Raw genomic sequence first — 27,065 nt, forward strand, 5'->3', positions numbered from 1 at the left:
GGGGGGACCAAAAAGCAGATTTTATTTATTTTAAAAATCATGTATTTATTATTGCATGTTTAAACTTCAGTCACCTTCAGAGTACTCTCCATTTGATGCAACACACCTACCAAGATATTTTTTCCACTGCTCAAAACAATTTTTGAACTTACAAATTTTTTCCCTTTTAGTGCTTCTGCTGTTTTTTGTTTTACTTCTTTCACATCAGCAAAATATCTCCCTTTGAGGACTTTTTTCATCCAAGGAAACAAACAAAAGAAGTTGCTCTAGGCGAGATTGGGAGAACAGAGAGGGTAGGGCATGCCGTTTTGGGGTCAAAATTTCACTGCTACACATTGTTTGTATAAATCACCCATCATGAAATGGGCAAACATGATCAAAGAATCTCCAAAAAAATTCACTGAAGCCAAATGAAACCTGTTACAACAACACTAGCTGGTACACTGATCCCAATGGGCTCCTAGAACATTTGCCTGATGGGGGAACCTGTACTACAAAGGGCCTACCCTCCAAATAATTCCGTTTTTTGGGGGTCCCCTCCCATAAATGCCTAATTGGGGAGTGGCTGAATAAAAAATGGTAATTCATATTACATAATACTGTAAAGCCTTCCCCTCAAAAAGCATTCTTTATATATTGATATGACCAAATTCCAAGGTATCTTATTAAGGAAAAAAAGTAAGGGGGTATAAAAATATATACAGTATGTAATATTATTTGTAACTTTTTAAAAGAGCTAAATAATGCATGTAGTTATTTCCATGTGTATGCACCAAATATCTCTTTAAAGATATAAAAGAAATTGATTAATTTGGTTTACTCTGGGACAGAAGATGGGAGAATTTTTTTTTATTTTGTGCACTTTTATGTAGTTGAATTTAGAACCACATGAACATAGTACCCATGCAGAAAAAATTAAATTAAAATTACACACATAGCTGAGCTCAGTGGCTCAGCCTGTAATCCCGCGCCTTTGGGAGGCTGAGGTGAGTGGATTGCCTGAGCCTGCGGGTTCGAGACCCGCCTGGGCAGCGAGACCTCATCTCTGCAATAAATCGAAAAACCAGCCGGGTGTGGTAGCGCACGCCTGTAATTCCGGCTACTTGGAAGGCTGAGGCGGAAGGATTGCCGGAGCCCAGCAGGTCGAGGCTGCGGTGGCCGGGATCGGCCACTGCACTCCAGTCTGGGCGACAGAGTGAGACTCCACTCAAAAAAAAAAAAAAAAAATTACACACAAAACTATCCCTGGGTGATTTTTCACTATGTATAAGAAACTCAAGATGCAAATGCTACCTAGAACAGCTGAGTTATAAGTACATAGTTTCACGTTAGTCATTGGTGTGGCACAAAATTAATGGCTTATATTCCTGTTTTCATCTTTCTCCCATTTGGGCCAGCTGTTTTTTCTCAAATATCTGACCACTGGAGAGTACACAGTGCCCTTTGCTCCTGGTCAAGTCAGCCTGCACTCTACCCCTTGTAGCCTGGGTCTTTAGACAGTGTTCCTCTCAGACTTAAACTCTTAGCCTCTGGTCTAAGCAGTCTGAGCTCAACCAGTGGTCAGTATCAGTTCATGGAACAGTGTGGAATAAAACCTGCACTAGAAGCTGGGCTAAACTGGCGGAAGGGGATGGGCAGAGTGTGAGCATGAGTCCTGACGCAGGCAGCAGTCAGTGGTTGTGAAGTAAGACTAACTACTAGTAAAAGGCAAGGTTAGAGTTCAGGATGGAAGATTGAGTCTGAAGTTCAGACCTCAGTTGCTCTGGATGACATGGACAGAGCGGAGACCAGACTGATATTGGTTTGACATTAAAGCTAATCCGAATCCAGCTTCCAGAAAAGACAGATTCATGCGTTTCTACTCCAAGATGTTACTAGGCTATGCCCCCCTGACTCGTTTTAAGCACTTTTCCTGTTGAGGATATGGAAGAGAGAGGGTTGGGATTCTATGTCACTTGTAACATATAATGGAGCCAAATGCGACTCTCTCCCCTCCCATACTCAGTACTGTCTTGCCCACACTTTGCACCCTAAGAAGCCATGGGTCACTGAATTCCAAACACATTTTCTCCATCCATCTCCTAGAGTTTGGTCTAATGATTTGTGTGCAGATCTGATGTTTAACAAGGCAGGCCACCGACATCCATGGGTAGTGCACAACTATGAGTAACAAAATCAACCCATAGCTAATTTCAACAACCAGAATTTGCGGTGCCCAAGGCAGTGCCCAACTTGCCATGGTAACATTTGTTTTGTTCCTTGTTCCTATTATGATAAAGGGATTAAGTTGTGCTCGATTTAGTTTCATCTCAACACTGCAGTTCAAGTCCTCCGTCAGTAGCTGCATGTTAATCCCACTGAATTTAATAACGATACTAAAAATCTCTAAGGTGCATTATTTGATCATGGGTCTTTGCCTTGGTTCAACAGGAGTGCTACAAAGAATAAATCTGGTGCTGACCTCTAGATTCTCTGCAGAGGTAGTGAAAAGAACTGATTTAAGAGCTCACTTTGGAAGAGGCAAGTAGGAAGGAGACTGAAAGCTGATCATAAATCAGCAAATCAGTTGCTTTAGGCAGGACACCTGCCCTGTCAGTCTCCAGTTCATCCAAATGGAAAAATGGGTGATCTAGGATTACCCCCGGGCAATGCCAATGGCTACGGCACTAAAAGGTCACATCTATTATTGTTGGCATTTCTCTCCCCACTGGGCTGTTTTTTGAGTGGATGTCATAGTCATCTCATACAGAAGGCATGTCCATCATGCCAGAACATTGCTGTCAATATTTGATCTAATAAAAGACAACCTATTTTTCTTTTCTGCAAACTTCATTGGTCTAGCTTCTGCAAAGAGACCATTCCTTTCTTCCTTACCACTCCAACTTTAAATTTTAAGTAATTGAATTTTTAAGAAACGTTTCATTTGCCACCTTTGATTTTAAAGTTAAAATGATCCTTTTAGAAACATTCTATTACCTGAGATAAATGACACAGTCAGCTCCATACCCAGAAGTGGCTTTATGTAAATAGTCAATGCTCCTTTGGAAGAAGCCACTGGCCTCTCCTAGGAATATCATGTTCACCAGCAAACAATTTGGCACTATATGTGTCGCATCAGAAGCGGAGGGGAGGACTAGAAACACAATCTTAACACACAAAAATAAATTAGGATAGAAAAGTGTAGCAACAGCTGGTACCAGCTGCAAGCAACCACACAGTAAAATTCCATCCAACTCTTCAGGGGACTGTATGAGAACTCTCAGAGCCTGAGACAGGAACAACAAAAGAACACATTGTAAAAACGTCAAACGTGAACGCTGGCTAGATAGCACCCTTAGGAATCACCAACAGGAGGCATTGAGAACATTGCCAGGAATTCATCTTCCCATATCAAATCACTGCATAAAACCAGCCCTAACTGTTCTAAGAAGTCCATATGCATATGCTTCATTCTGGCTTGGTTTTGAGCCACTGGGGTCCTGAAGGATTCCTTTAGACTCTGTGGGCCTCCATTTTGTAAGCATTATTGACATGCGCCTTGGGGAGGTGTTTTTCCTGGAGTTCTTTCTCACCAGGCTGGTTCCGGCTGCCTCCTGGGTGAGGATGGAAAACGAAGGCACTTGCCAACATGTCACTCCCTCATTTTGTAATCCTCAGGCTGTTGCACAAAGGTTATATGGAACTTTACCAACTAGTTAAAGGCAGAGTCCAGGATAGTCTTAAAGGAATTAGGACTATTGCAATGCCCCAGTATTGCATATGAAGGAAATCCACTACAGGGCAGGATAAACTAGGTGTAAGGGGATGCAATAACGAGCCTTTCATTCAACACCTTTTCACTCATAACCCTGAAGTTTTGAAACCCAAGTCACAGACGAGAACTGTTGCTTAAGCAGCCTCTTCAAAGTTGTCTGATTCCAGAAGCTAAAGGAGCCCTAAGAAACCACAGCAGAATGTCCTGTTCTCTCTTTCTGTGGGAGTCATTGCTGAAAACTGAGTTATACCATATCAAAGATCTTTAAGAGTCCTTGAAACTCTTCACTTACTTCTAGATAAATCCATCTTTAGAGATAAGCTTATTATCTGTTCTTTATTTAGGTAACTCTCATTTGCCTTGAGAAACTTGAAAAAAATTAGAAAGAATCATAGAGGAAATTCAGAATAAGGCATGCCTTCTACCAGCTAAATTAGTTGCTCAAGTAATCTCTTGCAAAGGAGACAGGATCAGGAAGGACTTTAATTTAAATCTTGCTATTTTGCCTTTAGCTATGAAGATAGAAATCTTTTCTAAAATCTTGTTATGAGGATCCTAATATGTTTATTTTTTTCCTTCCCATCCTAGAAATATTAAGGGAGGAGGACCTATTCTATTCCATTTAAGACTGGAAGAAATATAGAAAATTTTTGTGGAAATGTAGAAATGTGCATTCAGCAGTTACATGAGAATCAGGGAGTTTAAATCATGTGTAGCTTGACTTCTCCACATAAGCATAGGAAAAATAGGCATGGAAAGAGCCTCAGTAGGGATACATAGGATAACTCCATGGACCTGGGCAGACTGGTTGATGAGATGAAAAAGTACAGCATGCATTCATTCCAAAGAGATGGTCCTTGTCCTACCACTAGGCCCTCTGAACAAAACCAAGTCAACATTACAGGATCTGTATTAAGGAAACTACAATGACTGTGTAGGTAATATTTCCCTATATGATTGACCTTTTTTGTGATAATGAAGTAAATAGTAATGAACAATAAAGAACTATTGTTAGTTTGATTTTTTTTTTAAGACAGGAGTCTCACTCTGTTGTTCACGCTGGAGTGCAGTGGCATCATCATGGCTCACTGTAGCCTCGACCTCCTGGATGCAAGTGATCTTCCTGCCTTAGCCTCCCGAGTAACTGGGACTACAAGCATGTGCCATCATGCTCAGTTAATTTTTTTATTTTATAGAGATGGGGTTTTGCCATGTTGCCGAGGCAGATCTCTAACTCCTTGCCTCAAACAACCCTCCCTCCTTAGCTTCCAAAGTGCTGGGATTATAGACCTCATTGTGCCTGTCCAGTTATAATTTGTCATAGTGGTAAAAATTACTGACAGAGTCTGAAGACATGATGTTCCAATTCTAACACTTAAGTCTGACTTTGGACAAGTAGCTTAACTTTCTCATCTGCAAAAACTTCTTCATTTTGGAATGGCAATACTGATATTTGTTTTATTCAGTTCACAGATTTCTTAAAAGTTATTGAGTAAATGTCCCCGTTCTATGGGGCTATTCTAGAAGAAAGAATTTCTTTCTTAAAAAGCACCTTACCCATTTATTCATTTCCTATTTGTTAGAAAAGGTTCTAGGGAGAATTATGTCCTGTGATTTCAAGACTGATTTGCTAATGGATGTCATCAAAGTCTTGGGACTTTGACACAGCTCAGTATGCTCTTTAACTCTTGGCTACATTTACCTTTCCCATTTTAGTCAACCATACACAGCTTTACATTATTAGTGAAGACTAGAAGCCATCTCTTACTGTGCATTTACTATGTGCCTTTGCCTCTGATCCTCATTTAAAACAAAAACTTTATGTTATTATTATTAACCCAGGTTTAAAGAAATAAATAGCAAAACTCAAAGAAATTGGGATTGACAGATGAAAAATTTTATAGTTAATGCTAACTCCTCAAAATAACTGTGAAGCAAAAGAAAGTCTTCAGGGACTAAAAAAATGTAGGCATTATTTCATCCCCGTTATATGCCTGTGTTCACTCTTTTAAGATCAGCAAAGAGAATCTTTGTAATGTATTTTTTCTGTGCACTTTGCCATTGAATAATGAGTCATTCTGCAAATTGCTCATTCAAATAGTGCTCTTGCCAATTTTCTTGGGTGGACCTCCCAGGACAAGGAGCAGATGCATTTTAATATCACCTCTGGTGACTCTGAGGCAGGTGATATGCAAAACATGCATTGGAAAATGCTGGATTTTAAAAAAAGACATATTTAACTGTAAAGTTATTTTAGAAATCTAGTGTTTGAGTTAGAGTACATGAAAATGACACCTCCCACATACAACTATGAATAATTCCACTACTAGAAGGCATTTGATTGTTGTACCTATGTTTACTTAATAACTTTAACCTGAGCAGTTGACTAAAAACCACTGCAAATCAATTCACCACTCTGTATTTGGCATGCTTACTCAATGGTCAAAAGGATACCATTTAAAAAAATGAAAAAATATTTTTTCTGGAGTTGGGCACTAAATTAAAATCCTAAATTAAAGGATTTAAGAAATCTTATGAGAAATAAAGACTAACTAACTATTTTTTGAAGTGACTGCTGAAGTGAATATTGATTCATTATGCTTCCAGGAGGAGAAAACTTGCCAGGAAGACAGGATTCAGGATTTCTAAAAGCTGGGGATGTCTGCTAAAAACTCAGGTTGCCAGGTCTTGCCTGTAAAGATTTTGATTCAGTAGGTGTTATAATTTTATATCACTTCAGAATAAATAACAATTTTGCTCATATAATCTGATCCCTGATAGGAATGATTAATAACATCCGAATCAGGACCCTAGCCTCTTCAGAGGTGGCTACTTAGTTATTTGTAGTGAGATCAACACTGGAAGATTGATGTTAGAAATAATTTTATACTTATAAAATCCATATTATTAAGAGTAGTAACTGAGCAGATAAAATTTGCTGGGCCCATAGCTTTTGTATGAACAAGACATGTGAGTGGATAAGTTCAGCACTTGAATGCCATTAATGTAGTATGTCATTTTAAGCCCCACCAGGCCCAGTTGCCTGATCTGACAAGAAGTTCTAATGTCATGGAAGTCTATTTGGAATGAGCCTTTCATTCAAGGTGCTGGTTGGTGAGCCTCACTTGTAGCCGGGCTTCCTGAAACAACAGAAAAGTCATGTGACTATCTGTGGCTATTTGTTAATAACATATGTACAATTGGGGAATTTTTTATTTGCTTGTTTGTTTGTTTGTTTGTTTGTTTGTTTTAGAGTCAGAATCTCACTCTGTCCCCCAGGCTGGAGTGCAGTGAAACTATCACGGCTCACTGCAGCCCAGCCTCCTAAACTCAGTCAATCCTTCTGCCTCAGCCTCCCAAGTAGCTGGGACTACAGATGTGGGCCACCACTCTTGGCTAATTTTTTCATTGTTTTTGTAGAGATGAGGTCTCACGGTGTTGCCCAAGCTGGTCTTGAATTCCTGGACAGATCTCCTCCTTGAACTCCCAAAACGTTGGTATTATAGACGCGAGCCACCCCATCCAGCCCAATTGGTAATTTGATCGAAGACTTGATTTTCACTGAAATGTATCTCATGGTAATTAGACCATGGGGGTGGAGTTATGTATTCCCAAGTTATCACTAAAAAGACTATCAGTACTTATTAAAAGAGCTTAGTGTTTGTTGACCATCCAAGTGTGCTAACATCATTCACAAAAGTAAAGGATTGGTTGAGACACATGCATTTCATTTTAATATCACCTCAGGTGGCTCTGAGGCAAGTCATCTGCAAACCATGCATTGGAAAACCTGGATTAAAAAAAAGCATATTCAATTATAAATTTGTTTTGGAAGTCTAGTGTTTGATAAAAGGGACTGAAAGCTAACAAAGTGATTAGAGAAGTCAGCAGAAACCTTTTTTTAAATCTTAAAATGATGGTTTTAGGTAACTAGACTACCCTGTCCCAAAAAAAAGTGCAGGAAAGATGTTACAAGGTGACTGATATAATTGACCTTCACCTCCCTTGATATTTACATTTGAGAACTTATCTCCTTTCATATTTACCTGTAGGATTTAGTTTAATCTTTGGCAAGCTGATATCTGTTATGCAACTGTTTGAATCTTAGGCCACATGCAGTCACCAGAAATATTTTGTTTTATATAATCACCTATTTGCCTGAGAGTTAAAATCAAACTTTTTTAATACTAAAATTGATCATTTACGTTTGTATAGTTTTATAGTGTTGTGCATGTGATTTTCTTTTTAGGTGAAAAATGTTGCTTAATAGTGCCATCTGTTTTATAAAGGCTCATTAATTCCCCAGTTAGTTATAGAAAATAAGATACAAGTAGTATTTTCTCATTCTGAAGATAAATATGGGGATGGTACCATCAACCTGCCAAGTTACCCATTCATGCTGTAGAAATTATTCCTAATCATTAACATTAAAATTCACAAGCTGCATTCTCAGAGTACACAGGATATCTTCCCAACCAATACTTTCAATAAGCAAGACAGTCAACTAGACATATTTAAAATATAATGTTCTCAAAAGCACGAAATGTTAAGATACTGCAAATGCCTCTATATTGTGAATTAAAATGATTATATATAGAGAGTTGAACCTAGTGATTAATAAAAAATACTCACTAGCAGATTTTAAAATTGCCTTAAAAAGTAAAAATTTCCAAGACAGAAAATATAAAGTTGAAAATTTTCTTTAATTACAGTAACAAAAACCATAAGATATGGACTTTTGAAACTTACATATCAAAAGTTCAAATCATATTCAAAAAGTTAAATTTTGACACTTATGAAGTGTCAAAAAATTTGACACTTATAAAGACCAGTGTTCTTACTCTTCCAGCAATGACTGACAGACACAGATGGGTCGCTTCATTCTTCCCATTAATAGAACTGGGAGGGGAAAGACTTTTTTTCCGTAGTCCAAAAATGAACATGAGTTTACCTCTAGCAGAGCTCATTCACATGCTCAAACATCCTTGTGTCACACAACCATGGGTTCAGATGAGTGCATTTGGGTAAGTATAGTCCCTGCTGAACATTCTGCCCTTCTAAGTATAAAAATACTGTAGTTGAACTTAAAAATGATCATTTAAGCATTCTCTCTAAAAGTAGTTATTGAGCACTGCTATTTTTCAGGTGTATTACAGGTGAAAAGAACACGATGAAAAAGTAATCAAGGTTCTATCATATTACAGAGGTACTGTTTCAGAGATGGCTATACACTTTAAGGAAGTAATCAAATGCATTAATCTCAGAAAGCAAGCAAAATAATTTCGGGATGCAACAAATGTAATAAGAAGAGCAAGAATGATTAATAGAGTGACCAGGAAGAGGGGAAAGATGTGGATTTGGGGCTCAGGAAAGTTACATCTGAGGAGGTGATAGTTGAGCCTGTGCAAAGATCTGAGTACACAGTAATCCGACCAATAGGACAGCAGACACTAACATGGGAACAAGCTTGGTATAGATGGAGACAAATATATTTACTGGAAAGAGTAAAGTTGCCAACATTGCTTTGTTGCAAGTGATAGGACAGATTCAGAGGAAATGATAGTGTGAAACTCAGATAAACCATCATACTTCTTAACTTCATTAATCAGAATACCTCAACTTCATTAATCAGTTGTCATAATGCAGAAATGTCCAGGCTAATGCCACCATTTTCATGACCTTCTTCTCCACTAGAAAGATTTATTTTGCTATCCCAAGCAATACCATTTCAGGAAGCAGGGAATTCAGGGAACAATACGAGAATCATGTCAAATTTAATAGTCAAAAATGACACTTTATTTTCACACTGTACATTTCCCAATTTTAGGGAAAAAGTAGATTCCAAGAAAGCCACTTATTGTTGTAGAACTCTAAGCATTGTAGAAAAGCTATGGTCTTTGGAATTCAGTCCTACTGAGGTGTATATTTTTCTTTTCAGTGGCATTTAGCAGATCTCTTCCATAGCTAGGCATGGATGGCACTCTTTCGTACTTTTTGTTCCTTCTGTAACAAAAAATTATTTTTAAACAAATTTGAATTTGAAATTCACCACCATTTCTTTGCTTCCAAGAGAGTTCATGCTTTTAATTTTAAAATATTAAAATAAGAATCAGAAGAAAATATTTATCTAAGGAACTAAAAAAAAAAAAAAAACAAAAACAAAAAACCTAACCTAACCCCTACGTCTGCTGTGAGACTTGAATTAGATCAATATTTTAAAGAATGTAACAGAAAGAAATAATTCAGTTAACTGTAGCCTTTTCTAACTGACACTAATATACCCTAGCGTGAATACAGTGTGAAATCATGTTCCATAATAATCATAGTACGCTTTATAGCACTCCTGATACTTCTTAATATTAATAATTAAGCAATTATTTATCAGATAAAAATAATAATAATTATTATTTTTGTGTTGGGGTCTTACTCTGTTGACCAGGCTGGAGCAGTGGTCCAATCATGGCTCACCATAGCCTCAACCTTCTGAGCTCAAGTGATCCATCCACTTCAGTATCCCAAGTAGCTGGGATTATGTGTACGCAACATCACACCCGGCTAATTTTTTGTAGAGATGAGGTCTTGCCGTGTTGCCCAGGCTGGTCTTAAACTCCTGGGCTCAAGCAGTCTTCCTGCCTCGGCCTTCCAAAGTGCTGAGATTACAAGTATGAACCACCACCCCTGGCCTCTATCAAAATTATTTATGAAGTTTTGCATCACCTTTCTTAAAATGTAGATTTTTCATACATAATGCTCATAATTCAGTTTCAGGTACACGTGGATTTAGTCTGAATAACCTATCAGAAGAACCAAAAAGTCTTCTTCAACATGTGCTGACATAGTAGATGGCCTTAAAAAATAAATTGCTAGTTTAGAAGAACAGAAGTTGTGTAGATTGAACTTTTCCTTGGTATGAAAAGCAGTTCAAAGATTATCTTCTTGGAAAAGTATACTGGGAGGAGGCAATAGGTGAAAATGAAGTGACTACAAAATTAACAATCTTGGATTTGGCATAGATTTTAAGCTCAGAGAAGTAAAGTTTCTAAGCAGAAAAAGTATAAAGGTGAATGGGAGGGATGTTAGGACTTACACTATAAGTGCTCATTAAATTTTACATCCTTTCTCTATATAATTTTCTGCTTGTGGGAGTATACAAGCACACCCTGGGTACATAATAAAATAAAAAGTCATAATAGGGTTCAAAGTAATTTTGCACCTAAATTTTTTTTTTTTTTTTTTTTGAGTTAGAGTCTCACTCTGTCACCCAGACTGGAGTGCAGTGGCCGCTCCCGGTCACCACAGCCTCAACCTGCTGGGCTCCAACGATCCTTCCGCATCAGCCTTCCAAGTAGCTGGAACTACAGGCCCACGCTACCACGCCCGGCTAATTTTTGATTTATTGTAGAGATGAGATCTCGCCAAGTTGCCCAGGAGGGTCTCGAACCCGCCGGCTCAGGCAATCCACTCACCTCAGCCTCCCAAAAGCGCGGGATTACAAGCTGAGCCACCGAGCCCGGCTGCACCTAAAATTTTAAATGAATTACCATTCTATACGAATATGAAAACATCAGTGTGATGAACCATCATGTAATGGAAGGGGGGTCATTTTTCAAATATGTTGACTGATAGAGTAGATCAACTTAAAGTTACTTTTTATTATGTATCCAATATTAGGAAGCCATTATCCAACAAAGGGTAGCCTGCTACTGTCACTCCATGAGTTTTTGGAATAAAGTAAGCCCAAGGATTAAGTTTGACTGTTGGTCATCTTGAGCCAGACCAGGCCATATCAACTAATCCACTCCTTGAGAAAATAAGATCAACTGAGGTCAGTAGGCATTTACTGACAGTGGAAGGTTGAGAAAGAGTATAAGCTTTGGATTTAGACAGATCTAGGTTTAACCTAGTCTTATGGGATGTAAGAAGCCACTTGCAAGCTTTGGAACCCCGAAGAGTTGTCTTCATCTTTGTAAACTTCAATTTCTCTTTATGCAAAACAAAGATTTTTAATGAAAAATTTCATATGTTTTGTGATAAAATTAATTAATGCATATACAGTTTTTAGCACAGCATTTGATATATACTGGACCCTCAATAAACAGTACCTTTAAAAAAAGAGTTCTTTTTAATGAAAATCTCCTAATGTTTACTAAAGCCATAGAATGGGATCCAGGACCCCTTCCCACTCCATGGATGTTGGTGACAATAGACCACTCTACATAAGAGGCAACACACTGTCATTAGCTACAAAGGAACAAACAATGTGTCTCTAGTCAGCCTTGCTAAAGATTGCTCCTGATCTTCCTCTTTGTTCAGGGGTTGCAGGGAGCTCAGACAATTCTAGAGTGCAAAAGAAAGTATGACTATCCTGGGATAAAAAAACATGATCATAGAAGCTTGATTTGCTACTTGTATTTTCTTTGAGCACATTTAGAGTCTTGAAAATTTGGGCCCAGCCAGAGTCTTACAGATCCTAATCAGTTGTCTTGTCTCCCTGAAAAGTCCTGCTGACCGTCTCATCACTCATTGGGTGTGAGTTCTATCTTAGTCCAGGCTTCAATCAGACCAAGAGAATTGTGGGCATAGAAGAAAAATTATGGGATTATTTACCTCATAGCTCAGTGTGGCATTTTGTGGAAGTATGTGAAGAACTACTGGATTTACAGACTGAGGTCTTGGCTTCTTGCTAATTTTAGTGAACTCCCTCAATATCTCTCAACTACAAAATGCTGACTCTTGCTATAGAGGACGTGTGTGTGTGTGTGTGTGTGTGTGTGTGTGTGTGTGTGTGTGTGTGTGTGTGTGTGTTTGTGTGTGTGTGATGCAATAATAGAAATGGGTTTGATAAATTGTATAGAACTATAACAAAGAAGGTTTTATTTTGTTTTTGAGACATAGTCTTGCTCTGTTGCCTAACCTAAAATGTAGTGACATGATCATGATTCACTGAAGCCTCAAACTCCCTGGGCACAAGTGATCCTGCTATCTCAGCTTTTCAAGTAGCTGTGCAGGTATGCACCATCATATCCAGCTAATATTTAAAAACATTTTTTTTTTGCAGAGATGGGTTCTTGCTATATTGCCTAGGCCAAAAGAAGATTTTTATTCTAGTAAGCCTATTTGATATGTAAAATAAATATTGGGTCATATTTAACTTTACTATTAATAAAATTTCTCCATTTATGAATTCTAATATTACTCCAAAGTAAAGGACTTTATTATTTCCCTATGTGTTCATAAAGTGTACCATTGTGAGTTATATTATATATGTATATACATAAATGATTAGTATTTCATTATCTGACTTTAATTAACTTCATGATAAAAGTTCTAATCAACCTGTAAGCATGCAAATTATTCTCCTTATTATTGTTGTTAGTATTGCTTGAATATCTAGGAAGAGAAGAACTGGAAATCTTAAATGCACAAAGTATTTTTCATTTATGAAATCTAAAGAAATATATATAATAATTTTAAGCCATATTGCCTACTCACTTTAGTGAAACAGGACTAGGATTTGATAATTCTCTTTTACAATATAAGAAAATAAAACAATTGGAACTGATATAACCCTTATAGACTTTTTTTTACAACACTTTTTTTTAGATATGTATACTTCCTGATAAGCAGAGATGATGTAATAGTGGCCTATTAAGGGCAGAGAAGTTTCTATAAAAACACCTAAGTTGTAGTTCAAGGTATCTACTGCATGGACAGTTGCAGTTAGTTATTCCAGGTATTATTTTTGTTCTCAGAAAAAGAAAACAAAGTAGAAGATCATGGCAAGTTCAGACTGGGGATATGATGGCAAAAACGGTAAGAATTCTTCTGTTCTTACAGATCAGAATAATAGCTTATTTTCCAATAGAAGAGGTACTAAGCATTTAAAATATCTTGCCGGGCTCGGTGGCTTAGTCTGTAATCCCGCGCTTTGGGAGGCCGAGGTGAGTGAATTGCCTGACCCGCGGGTTCGAGACTTACCTGGGCAACCTCATCTCTTGGTGAGACCTCATCTCTACAATAAATCAAAAATCAGCCTAGCGTGGTAGCGCGTGCCTGTACTTCCAGCTACTTGGAAGGCTGAGGCGGCAGTGGCCGAGAGCGGTCACTGCACTCCAGTCTGGGCGACAGAGTGAGACTCCAACTCAAAAATAAAATAAAATAAAATATCTGTATAGCAATTGGTTAATTGTTTGAATTGTCTGCTTTAACTAATTATAATATCTTTTGCATGTATTTTTTTTTCTTGAATTGGAGTCTCACTCTGTCGCCCAGAATGGAGTGCAGTGGCATGCTCATGGCCACCGCAGCCTCCGGTCAGCTGGGTTCAAACTATCCTTCTGCCTCAGCCTTCCAAGCAACTGGAACTACAGCCATGCGCTACCATAGTCGACTAATTTTTTGGTTTATTGTAGAGTCTCGCCAAGTTGCCCAACCTATTCTTGAACCCCTGGGCTTAGGCAATCCTCTCGTCTCGACCTCTCAAAGTCCTGGGATTATAGGCTTAAGCCACTGCTTCTGGCCTTGCATATATTCTTAACAGTTATCCTTTGGGGCATGGTTGTCTAATATATATATAGTGCGTATATGTATACACATATAGACACATACAGTCAGACTCAGAAATATTGAGGGTTCTGTGCCAGATCACCACAATAAAGTAAGTCACACAAATTTGGGGATTTCCCCAGTGCATATAAAAGTTAAGTGTGCAATAGCATTAAGTCTAAAAAAATGCACAAACCTTAATTTTAAAATATTTGATTGCTAAAAATCACTAACAATCATCTGAGCCTTCAGTGAGTCACAATATTTTCAATGGTAGAGGGTTTTGCCTCGATGTTGATGGTGGCTAACTTATGAGAGTGGTGGTTACTGAAAGCTGGGATCACTGGGGCAATTTCTTAAAATAAGATAACAATGAAGTTTGCTGCATTAATTGACTCAAGAGGAGATTTCCCTGATACTGTTTGACAGCATGTTACCCAAAGTTGAACTTTCAAAATTGGAATCAATCCTCTCAAATCTTATGAATGATTTAGCAACTAAGTTTATGTAGTATTTTAAATCCTGTTGTCATTTCAACAGTGTTCACAGAACATAGGAGTTTCCTTCTTAAGAAATCACTTTTTTTCACTTATGTTTAAGAAGCAACTTCTCATCCATGACAGTTTTATCATGAGATTGCAGCAATTCAGTCACATCTTTAGGCTCCACTTCTAATTCTTGTTCTCTTATTATTTCCATCACATCTGCAGTTATTTCCTCCACTAAAGTCTTGAACCCTTCAAAGTCATCCATGAGAGTTGGAATCAACTTCTATCGAACTCCTGTTAATGTTGATATTTTGACCTCCCCCATGTATTACAAAAGTTTTTAATAGCATCTAGAATGGTGAATCATTTCCAGAAGGATTTCAATTTGCTTTGCCCAAATTCATTAAAAATTATTTGGATGTTTTATTGGCAGGTGTGAAAACAACATTCATCTCCTTGTTCATCTCCATCAGAATTATTGGGTGACAAGGTGCATTATCATTGAGTAGTAATATTTTGAAAGCAATCTTTTACTTTTAGGAGTAGGTCATAACAATTACTTAAAACATTCAGTAAGCCATGTTGTAAGTCCAGATGTGCTTACCACCCAGGCTTTATTGTTCCATTTCTAGAGTACAGGTATAGATTTGTCATCATTCATAAGGCTCCTAGGTTTTCAGAATGGTAAATGAGCACTGGCTTCAACTTAAAATCACTGGCTACATTATCCCCTCACAAGAGAGTCAGGCTGTCCTTTAAATCTTTGAAGTCAGGCTTTGATTTCTCCTCTCTAGCTATGAAAGTCCTAGCTGTCATCTTCTTCCAGTAGAAAAGAAAATCTGTGATTTAGTGTAGTCACCTTTATCAGCAATCTTAGCTAGATCTTCTGAATAACTTGCTGCAGCATCTGTAGAAGCACTTGCTACTTCACTTTGCACTTTTAGGTTATGAAGCTATCCTCTTCTCCCCCTTAAACCTCATGAACCAATCTCTAGCTTCCAACTTCTCTTCTGCAGCCTTCTCACCTCTCAGCCTTCATAGAACTGAAGAGAGTTAGGACCTTGCTCTGGATTAGACTTTGGCTTATGGGAATATTGGAATAATGGTTGACTTGATCTTCTATCCCGACCACTAAACTTTCTCCACACCAGTAACAAGGCTGCTTTACTTTTTTACCATTCATCTGTTTGCTGGAACAGCATTTTTAATTTCTGTCAAGAACTTTTTCTTTGCATTCACAGCTTTACTAACTGGTGCGAAAGGCCAAGTCTTGCCTTTCAACATGCTTTCCTCACTAAGCTTGGTCATTTCTAGCTTCCATTCAGATTGAGAGATGTATAGCTCTTTCTTCCACTTGAACACATAGAAGCCATTGTAGGGTGATTAATTGGCCTAATTTCAATATTATTGTGTCTCAAGGAATAGGGAGCCTCAAGGAGAGGAAGAGAGATGGGAGAATAACCAGTCAGTGGAACAGTCAGAACACACACATTTATCGATCTAATTTGTATTCTTATGTAGGCATAGTGTGTGGCATCCCAAAATAATTACAATAGTAACATCAAAGATTACCATAACAGATATAATAGCAATAAAAAATTTAAAATATTGTGAGAATTACCAAAATATGACACAGAGACATGAAGTGAACACATGCTATTGGAAAAATGTCCCTGATAGACTTGTGTGATGTAGGGTTACCACAAACCATCAATTTGTAAAAAAAGTACAGTATCTCTGAAACACAATAAAGTGAGGTATGCCTGTATTAGAAATCTATTGCTAACAGAAAAATATTTACAGTTTGATCTTGTAGACTAGGAGTATATGCTGATATTACTAATGTTAACAAATAAACTGTTTTACAGAATAGTGTAGAAAAGGAGCATTCTCCAACACAGAATTTCTAAACAGAATTTCATTTACCACACCTAAATAAACCTTAATTGAATAAGTAAACAGGTAGTTATATTTCTAAAACTTGAAATAAAGCATCTGATAAGGTTTTGATTTTATACATATGTTTGTTCTGATAGGTCCTGAACAATGGAGCAAGTCATACCCAATTGCTGATGGCAATAACCAGTCTCCTATTGACATTAAAACTGGTGAAACCAAACATGACACCTCCCTGAAACCTATCAGTGTCTCCTACAATCCAGCCACTGCCAAAGAAATTGTCAACGTGGGACATTCCTTCCATGTAACTTTTGATGACAATGATAACCGATCAGGTGAGACAAAAAGCTCTTCTGATATTTTTTCCTAGTATCTACTGAAAATTTTAAAAATGAGGCTTGAGAAACACAGCACCCATCCTAAGTCTTTTGTGCCTGTGTTTAACATTGCCATAATCTGGTGAGGCATCTTGGACTTCTGAAAAACACCCTAGTGATAAAGATGATTTTTGAGACTCCCTGCTCTGTCTTCCTTCAGTCCTATCCTTCTGGCCACTCTAGTATGTTTATCCTCACTTCACTCTCTCTAAATAAACAGTATTTTCCCCCAAAAGTCTAGTGAACCTATTATTATGAATAAAAAACTAAAAAATTAAATATTTTCTAATTGGCATGAGGGTGGATAAGCAGAATAGAGTAGAAAAAAGGGAAAGTGAGCGAATTGTCCTCATATATCTGATACATTTCTTGTTAGCTAGTCAGATTTTCTTTTCTTTTTTTCTTTTTTTTTTTGAGTTGGAGTCTCACTCCATCGCCCAGGCTGGAGTGCAGTGGCATGCTCACGGCCACCTCAGCATTGACCTGCGGGGCTCCAGCAATCCTTCCACCTCAGCCTTCCAAGTAGCCGGAGCTATAGACGCATGATAATGCACCCAGCTAATTTTTTATTATTGTATAGATGAGGTCTTGCCAAGTTGCCCGGGGTGGTCTCGAACCCTCGAGCTGAGACAATCCACTCACCTCAGCCTCCCAAAGGGCTGGAATTACAGGCTGAGTCACTGAGCCTGACCATTAGTCAGCTTTTCATAAACGTTGTTTGTTGAATTATCTGTTAAATAACAATTCCATAAGACAGTTCTACTCACTTAAAAGGTCAAATTGTTTTAGCTCTTTCCTACAAGGTTCTGAGTCTAAATTTTAGGCACTGTGGGGTTCTGTCCATTATTCATATGAGATTAGGTCTGGTATTACATGTATTTAATTAATCATATGATTAGATAGACTCTCAAAATGACAAAGTCATTTCAATGTTAACATTTATTAAATGACCCTAAAGTCCCACTGGCAGTTTCTCTTGGTCCGTGGCCAGGAATTCTTAACAAAACTGTCAAGATTCCCTATTACATACATCCTCATCAGTTACAAGTAGGTGATGAGTAATTTGTTACTCAAAATAAACTGTGAAAGATTTTTATGCATATTGCCTATAAAGTATTTGTTGAGTGAATAAACTTGCAGATTGAAGGAGATTCAAGGAAAGTTCTGTAATCATGCAATTCACTCATCTTGCAATATGTTTTCTTAGAGTTAGAAATAGTACAATTATGGCTCATGTGCTCAGACTTGTACATAAATTATGGCCTATGTCATCAGTGCCACAGTCAGGGTTGCACCATATGTATGAGTGTCATCATCATGAATGTGGAGGGAAAACACAAGCTGAATGCTTGGACACTAATGTCTGTTTTCATTTCTACTCAACACAATTTAGTATTGGTTTATATTAAATGCAAAGATAAGCTGGAGCTTGTGATCATAAGGCTAACAGTAAGTTCCCTTTTCTTCCAGTGTTGAAAGGCGGCCCTCTCTCTGATGTCTACAGGCTCTGTCAGTTTCATTTTCACTGGGGCAGCACAAATGACTATGGTTCTGAGCACACAGTGGATGGCGTCAAATATTCTGGCGAGGTAATGTAATGTAGTGAGAGATAATTACCCTGAGAGTAGTCTCAGAAACCTCTCCTTTCCCTCATAAGACACAATCATAATGACTCCAAGGAATGAGCATTCTGGTCCTTGTAAGGAACTCTCAGATTCCAGTAAAACCAAATACAGACACATCATGATTGGCAATACAAGAAAATTGTTCATGTGGAAAGAGGCAGTAGAACTCTGAGCTGAACTCCTGAACCCAAGATTCACCTTTCCCTGCGAACGCCTCAAAGATTGCTACCTTGACATCATGCTAGCTTCAAGGGGTAACACCACTCTTCTTTAAAACTCTGACCTCAAAAGGAACACAACACCCTTTCCTCCATTTAAATGTTCAAGTTTGGACACACCAGTAGCATGGATGTGGCCAAAATAAAACACTTCAATAATACTCTACTAAGAGCTCAAGTTTAATCGTGGCAACACTCACAAAGAGCAACATACACCCAGATGAGGGTCTCAGGTTCCCTGGAGGCAGGTTCCCTGGCTGTGTCCTCTTGGCCTGTCTAACATGGAAGTTTGTGATCTACCTCAAAGCATTATTGTCTGTATATCTGTGTAATTGGGCATGTGTGCACCAAACTGTCATAAGAGGGTCTAAGAGATTAAAATGAGAGAAATTTTGTTCTTTAATTTAGATGTTTGAATTATATAATATATATATCATGTATACAAGTTAACTTTAAATTTTATTTTCATAAAATAAATTTAATATACATATAGTTTTGTAACTTGCTTTTTCTCACTTACCAGTTTATTATGATCATTTTTCCAAATTAGAATATTTAATTCTAACTCATTCTTTTGCTGCCTGTATAATATTTCATTTGGATGAATACATCAGAATTTATTTAACTGGCCCCGTTTCCATGAATGCATCTGTGCACATATCTGTGCCGGTGAAAACAATTACATAGGGTAGATTTTTACAAGATGGATTGCAAGGTTACCAAGTGTGTGCATCTTTTATTGTAATAGAGAATTCGTGGATTGTATACAAATATAACTTGCTTTATGTTATATTGTGAAACATGGTTAATACCTTCCAATGCTGCAGAAATCTATTAAATGGGTTTTTCTCATTAATCCTTCATAAAATTAAAGGTAGACTAAAATCAGGTGGGATAGGAGTCTAAATTAGTATTAACTTTTTGGAAGGATAGTTGATATTAGCCAAGAAATCTTAATCAATGATCCTCTCATCCAAAATGAAAAAAATAAAAATAATCCAGGCTAGGCATGAGAGACACTTAGCCACAAAGTTCGAAGTGATCCAATCAATTCAATAAACCTACTTGGGATACCTATGACACATTAGGTGTAAGAGGCAATACAGACTGGTGGTTAAGAATGTGAGCTCCTCAGCTAACTTCCAGGGTTTGTACATAGCCCTGGATTGTTGGCCATACAATTTTGGGCAAATCACCCTGTGCCTCAATCTTCCTATCTATAGAGTCTAGATAATATAGTATTAATATCTATCTCATACAGTTGTTGAGAAGATAAAGTGAGTACACCCATATAAAGCACATTTAGACCATCACTTTTCACATTGCAAGTGCTCAGTAATGCTGCTTACATTTCTGTGGAGGAAACACAAGCAAACACACTTCAAGCAGGGCAGTATGGGTATAAATGATTGCAATTAAATAAATATAGTAGCAAATTCCAATATGACTATTCACAAAGCATCAGGGGAATAAAGAAGTAAAATAATCAATTAAGAGTAGGGAAAGAATCTAAACTGGCATGGTCAGAGAAAAGTGCAATGAGAACCATATTGTAGAAAAAGAAATTTTACATACAGGTTCCAGGATTTGCAGTCTACTTTTCTCAGCACACAGATAACTCTTCCTAAGAATGACAATATAACCTTCCAAGGTTCACATAAGTTTTATCTATGGAAGCCAAGATATATCTTCATATAGTAACAAGTTAACTTAAACGTATAGCTTACTTTTTGTCTTTACACTGGTATAAATAATTAATTAACCATATTGTCATTTTTAGCTTCACATAGTTCACTGGAATTCTGCTAAGTATTCCAGCTTTGCTGAAGCTGCCTCAAAGCCTGATGGTTTGGCAATTATTGCTGTTTTGATGAAGGTGAGTTGCAGATAGTTGCACAGCTCTATTTACATCATTTCTTACCCATCTGATCTTAAAATAGGATGAAATAAAGCAAAAGATATTTGAATATTTATTTTTGGAAGGTGCCCATCCTACTGATGATTACAAGAACAGATAGCTCTCTAATAATTTATTGCTTGGTTTTTCTCTCTGGTTTTCCCTCTTGAAGAGAGAAATACATTTCAAATGAAAGTGGAATAAGAAGGTATTCACAGGGGAAAAGGAATGCCTGTTTTCCAGCTCTTTCACATTTCTTTTTCTCTAAATTTCCTACCTAATATAGTCAGGAATTTATCGATTTAGTATCTCCTCAGGTCAGAAATATTAAGAGCATTTTCCATTAAAAAATCAATTGAGTTTTTTTAAATGGCAAATGCTCTGTAGAAAAATCCTTGAAACATTCTACAAGAAAGTCATTATTAAATTGAGTATATTGGGTAAACTAAGTAACTTTTGGAATTATAGCAATTCTAGTTAACCTTTACTGAGTACTTATAGCATATCAAAGATTGTACTGATTAGAACTAATAGAACAGACCAAAAGTAAGGGGTTTGTTTTTTGTATCACAGTTTTGCTAAATATCTAGTTTTGTCTTGTATAACTTTGAACATCTTGCTTATAATTAAATTTAAGCCAAGTTTTATTTTGCAACTTTATCTGTAGTTACATTTATGAACAATTTACAGAGTATAAGGTCCAACAAATATATATACCTCATAAAATTTCCTCTCCTAAAGCATAGAGAAAATATCTAACCTCTCATCAGCTACTGTTATTAATTACAATCTTTGTCTCATATTTTATTTATTTTTTTAATCTCCAGGTTGGTCAGGGCAATCCAAAGCTGCAGAAAGTACTTGATGCCGTAAGTGCAGTTAAAACTAAGGTATGTAAGTAAACTAAATAAGTTAGTTTAAGTTGGAGAACAAAAATTCATAGAACTATGAAAATAATTTAATTTTATATGAGGGGAGACCCAAAATTCAGAATTTATTTATAAAAAAATGTATATTTGTTCTTACCTTCAAATACTCTCCGTTTGATGCACTATACCTATTGAGACACTTTTTCCACTGCTCAAAACAGTTTTTTAACTCATCAATTTTGATACCTTTTAGTGCTTCTATTGTCTTTTGTTTCATCTCTTCCACATCAGCAAAATGTTTCCCTCTGAGGACTTTTTTCATCCAGGGAAACGAGAAACGGTTGAATAAGGAGAGGGATGAATAAGGGCATAGGGATCATGCCATTTTTGGTCAAAAACCGCTGAACACAACATAGTGTGGGCAGATGTGCTTGTGAATCATCCATTATGAAATGGGCAAAACTCACTGAAAGATTCTCAAAAAACAAAACAAAAAAATTCCCTGAAGCCAAACTCAGCCTCTCACAATATCCTTAGCTGGTATACTGATGCCCATGAGTTCCTAGAACACTTACCCTAGTGGGAGAAGCCTGTACTACAAGTGGTCTGCCCTTCAAAAGACAATTTCAGTTTTCTTGGGTCTCCCTCATATTTCACGTAAGAGTAGGAAGGCGAAACTTACTAATCTGAAAATCCAGATACGTCTCAGAAATTGTCTACTTCTGAGAAAGTCTCTGATGCAGGGAATTGTTCTGGTTTTTATTTTTCATAATTATTGTTTATTGATTTAAACAGGATATGGCTTATGGAAAAACAGGTTACATAGCCATTCAAATTTGTTTTAAAAACTGTATGTAATTGATTTGTGAATTATTTTCCATTCACGATGGTATCCATTGTTTTAGAAGTATAAAAATACAGGAGTTAAGGATAGTCTTTTGAGATACCATTAATATAATATTTGATAACTGTTATTCCCATTTGCCAACTCAAAAGAGATGAATTTTCTGATATATCTGATATATCCTGCTTTTTTAGCGGTAAATAGTTAAGTAATATGTTAGAGGTCTGTCATTTGTTTCAGTGTGGAGGACTATCAAATTAATCTGATTTGTGTTAATTATAGAAAAGATTAAATTTTAAATGGGTGTATTGTAAAGTGAGATTGACAGAAGATAAAAATAAGCATTCAATTCAATAATATAAAAATGGACAGTATATAAAAAGAAAATAGAGGAAAATTAATTAGTGAAGATAAAAGCAGAAAATAAAATAAGAAAGAAAATGATGAATAAGTTCAAGGCAAAACTTTATCAATAAAATGCAAAGTTGATTCTTTGGAAGAACCAACAAAAAAGGTAGATTTTTCACAAATTTGAGAAAGGAAAAAAGGCATATATGCAAAATATAATTAGAAATAAAGGATGGGATATAACTAAAGAGACAGAAGAAAGTTTTAAAGATAAAACTATAATATATCGGTAAATATGAAATTTGATAAAATGGATTTTTTAAAGAAAATGTGAACAGAATTGACTCAAAAATAGAAAACCTATATAGACTGAGAGCCTAAAATAAATTGAGAAGAGAGTCAAAACATATCAACTAAAATAAAAGGTTAGGCCCAGGTTATTTTATGAAAATATGTTACTCAACTTTAAAAAAACAATCATGCCAGTGCTAAGTGCCTAGATGAGGGGGATAGGCAGAAAACTTACCATCAGTTTAATGAAACTCAATACTAAAGCTAGGTAAGAAAACTGCAAAAAATGTAAGCCAATCTTTCTTAGGAATATAGCTAAAAGAAATTTTAAAATTTACTACAGCAAATCGAATTCAAACGTGTATTAAAAGAGTATTGCTTCTGAGGTAGTAAAGTTTATTCTAGAGATGCAAGGATGGTTCGATATTAGAATATCTCTTAATATAATTTATTATATTTATAAATTAAAGATGAAAAACCTCATCATAAGCTTGTTAGATGCTTTAAAGTCATTTGATAGAATCATATGCTATTCCTGAGGATAAAACAAAATGAAAGACAAGAAAACTCTAACAACATCTTGAATTTTATAAAGAACTTCATCTAGAAACTTGGATAAGACGTCCAGACTAAACGGTAAAGTATTTGTAGTATTTTTATTTCAGTCAGAAATAAGTCCAAGGTGTCGGTATGATGATCAAAATTTAAAATTATAGTAAACATCCTAATCAATGCAATAAAATAATGAAAAAAAAGAGTACATAATAGGAAAGATATTGAAAAAACAAAACTACACTTTGCGGAGATAATATCTTCATTAATACCTGCCTGAAAACTACAAAATAATCCACTAAAAGACAGAATCAATATAAAAGTCTGACAAAGTTGATTGCATAAAAGATTAGCATGCAAATGTCAGTACACTTTCTATACACCAATAATAATTAATTAGAAAAAATAAAGGGAATACATAGAATAAAACTAAAAGATAACTAATATGCATGTCAATAAATATCTTTGCTAGTAGAATAGAATCTGATATCATTCCTAGAGAAAGAATAAATGCTTTATTCTAGAAATTTAAGAAAAAAAATTTTTTTTGAGTCGGAGTCTCACCCTGTTGCCCAGGCTGGAATACAGTGGCACACATGGCCACCACAGCCTCCACCTGCTGTGCTCAGGTGATTCTTCTGTCTCAACCTTCCAAGGAACTGGAACCACAGGTATGTGCCACCACACCAGGCTAATTTTTTGATTTATTGTAGAGATGAGGTCTCACCATGTTGCTCAGCCTGGTCTTGAATCTCTGAGCTCAGGCAATCCTCTCACCTCTGCCTCCCAAAGTGCTGGGATTACAGGCTTGAGTCACTACACCCAACATGAATACCTTTTAAAAATACAGATTCTACATAATTTTTTGAGCCTTTGCTTATCTCAACCAAATGAAAAATGCAAAAGATATCTTGGTTAAAACTTATATGTAGCACATTTTTCATCTTTTCTCTTTTATTGTTTTTGTTCATATTCACAAATACATCAGTCATGAAATACTAAATAGTAGAAAAATCAATTAAATTATTAGCTAAAATCTCTAGATAATATGCGATGAGATGATATAGAATAATATATCATATACATTGATATACATATTTGATACCATGGTATAATGTTATATGCTTTTCTTTTTCTTCCAGGGCAAACGAGCCCCATTCACAAATTTTGAGCCCTCTATTCTCCTTCCTTCATCCCTGGATTACTGGACCTACTTTGGCTCTCTGACTCATCCTCCTCTTTATGAGAGTGTAACCTGGTTCATCTGTAAGGAGAACATCAGTGTCAGCTCAGAACAGGTAGAGTATCAAAGGTGAAGAGTGGGAAATGGGAATGCAATGCAAGAATATCACTTCAATTGATAGTATCAGTTGGGGAGATTATTATTCCATTAGGTTTATGAGTTTATTTTCCCTTCCAACTGAAAACGATTAATTGCTGGCATGGGCCTATTGAATTATCAAAAAATAAAAAGTGCATTGTGATACTTTTTTACTTTATGCTGAAAAACAATTTTAGTTTCAAAACTCCCACTATTCTTTTCTCTTCGTGAAGACAAGCCCAACCTTGTTAAATAGCTTTTTAAGGGTTTCAGAAACAAAGGAAAATTGTGACTGGCTGGGCATGCTGGCTCATACCTGTAATTCCAGCACTTTGGGAGGCTGAAGTGGGAAGATTACTCGAGACCAGGAGTTCAAGACCAACCTGGGCAGCAAAATAAGACCTTATCTCTACAAAAAGTCAAAATATTCACTGGGCATGGTGGTGCATGCCTGTTGTCCCAGCTACTTGGGAGGCTGAGGCAAAAAGATTGCCTGAACCCAGGAGGTCAAAGTTGCAATGAGGTATGAGCATGCCAATGCACTCCAGACTGGGCAACAGAATGAGACTTCAACTCAAAAAAATTATTATTTTTAATAATGATGACAATAATTGTCATCAACTGAGCAACTATTTTTATTAGGTGACTTGCATATGCTTTGTGTGACAATTTTTATAAAAACCCACGAGACAAGCTTTTTAGCCTATTGTTAACTGACATTTACTGAGCACATGATATGCGCCAAGCAGCATTTTAAGTACTTTGCAAATATTAACTCATTTAATCTTCACAACACAATGAAGTAGGTACTATGTAGAGACTGAGGCACCAAGCTTATAAGTCACTCATCCAAGGTACCCCAGTTGGAGTGACAAAGTTGCTTAAATACCTTACTTGTAAGAGTATTTTTGCCTTAAATGTAATAACCTAAAAGCAGCTTCAGATGAAATATTGAGAAATTCATTTGCTTATGCTTGAAGATGTATATACATTTTTAAAATCAGCTTTCTTAGGTTGAAAAAGTTGATATTTTAACCCAGTTAATCATCAAGAATTTTAGCAAAATGCCTAGTTCAAAGGAATGAATGTGAAGGATTTGGGACTTTCTCTCTTTCCATTGGTGAAACCACTACAATCTCCAACTCAGTTTTCTAAATATCAATGTGTTATAAATACTGAAAATAAAGTGCTTTGTGTAACTTTAATGACCTCTGATTTTTAAAAATATTTCATCCTTCCAGCTGGCACAGTTCCGCAGTCTTCTGTCGAATGCTGAAGGTGATAGTGCTGTCCCCATACTGCACAACAACCGACCACCTCAGCCCCTGAAGGGCAGAACAGTGAAAGCTTCATTCTGATGAGCCAAGAAGGAACTTATCCTTCCTCAGGAGCACAGCTATGCTTATGACATAATCCAGCAAAATAATAATTTTTAAGAAACAGATTTACTTCCATTCTAACAAGACAGCCTATCGGCAAATTTAATCTGTAGAACTAATCTTTAAATTTGCAAAAGGTAATTTGTAATCCTAAATTCATGATTATACTCAAGTTTATATTATGGAATCCTATAACTAAGTGAATTGTGTCTCTTCCAATTTTGTTCAGTTCAGTTGAACCAATAAAATAATTTCATATCTTTCTTTTTGTCGATTGTGCACTCTACTTTTAAAAAATTTTAAGTTTCTACTCCTTTTGTATTCAGAAATCTTAATACCTTACTTGCAAGAGTATTTTGCCTCAAATGTAATAACCTAAAAAACTCTATTTTAAAAAATCAATTACATTTCTACTGCATTTCCATTTAAAAAATCTTAAATACCTTACTTGTAAGAGTATTTTTCCCTTAAATGTAATAACCTAAAAGCAACTTCAGATAAAATATTGAGAAATTCATTTGCTTATGCTTGAAGACGTATATACAGCTAACATGACAACTGGATTTAACATTGTTATGCAGGCCCCTACAATTTGTGTTCTCTTTGATAAAAATGATTTCTTCTATAATAGAAAGATGATGCTTCTGGATATCATTTT

General features: G+C 36.4%; 1 protein-coding gene across 5 annotated transcripts; it reads left to right on the plus strand.

Annotated features, from left to right (window-relative positions):
• Positions 1-2,468: 2,468 nt before the first annotated feature.
• Positions 2,469-26,537, plus strand: CA1 (carbonic anhydrase 1). Of its 5 annotated transcripts, none has more exons than XM_008065217.1 (8): positions 2,469-2,520; positions 13,507-13,567; positions 16,824-17,021; positions 18,534-18,652; positions 20,687-20,782; positions 21,631-21,693; positions 24,850-25,005; positions 26,270-26,537. In XM_008065217.1, the coding sequence occupies exons 2-8, from the start codon at positions 13,531-13,533 to the stop codon at positions 26,384-26,386; spliced, it is 786 nt and encodes a 261-aa protein (XP_008063408.1). In that variant the 5' UTR covers positions 2,469-2,520; positions 13,507-13,530; the 3' UTR covers positions 26,387-26,537. The 5 variants fall into 5 exon arrangements, with proteins under 5 accessions (XP_008063408.1, XP_008063409.1, XP_008063407.1 ...); XM_008065218.1 differs by lacking the exon at positions 2,469-2,520 and adding an exon at positions 13,335-13,416; XM_008065216.1 differs by lacking the exon at positions 2,469-2,520 and having other exon boundaries at positions 13,449-13,567.
• Positions 26,538-27,065: the final 528 nt, after the last annotated feature.

This window comes from Carlito syrichta, unplaced genomic scaffold (assembly GCF_000164805.1).
Source record: "Carlito syrichta isolate Samal-C Ts95f unplaced genomic scaffold, Tarsius_syrichta-2.0.1 Scaffold308192, whole genome shotgun sequence".
Lineage (NCBI taxonomy): Eukaryota > Metazoa > Chordata > Mammalia > Primates > Tarsiidae > Carlito > Carlito syrichta.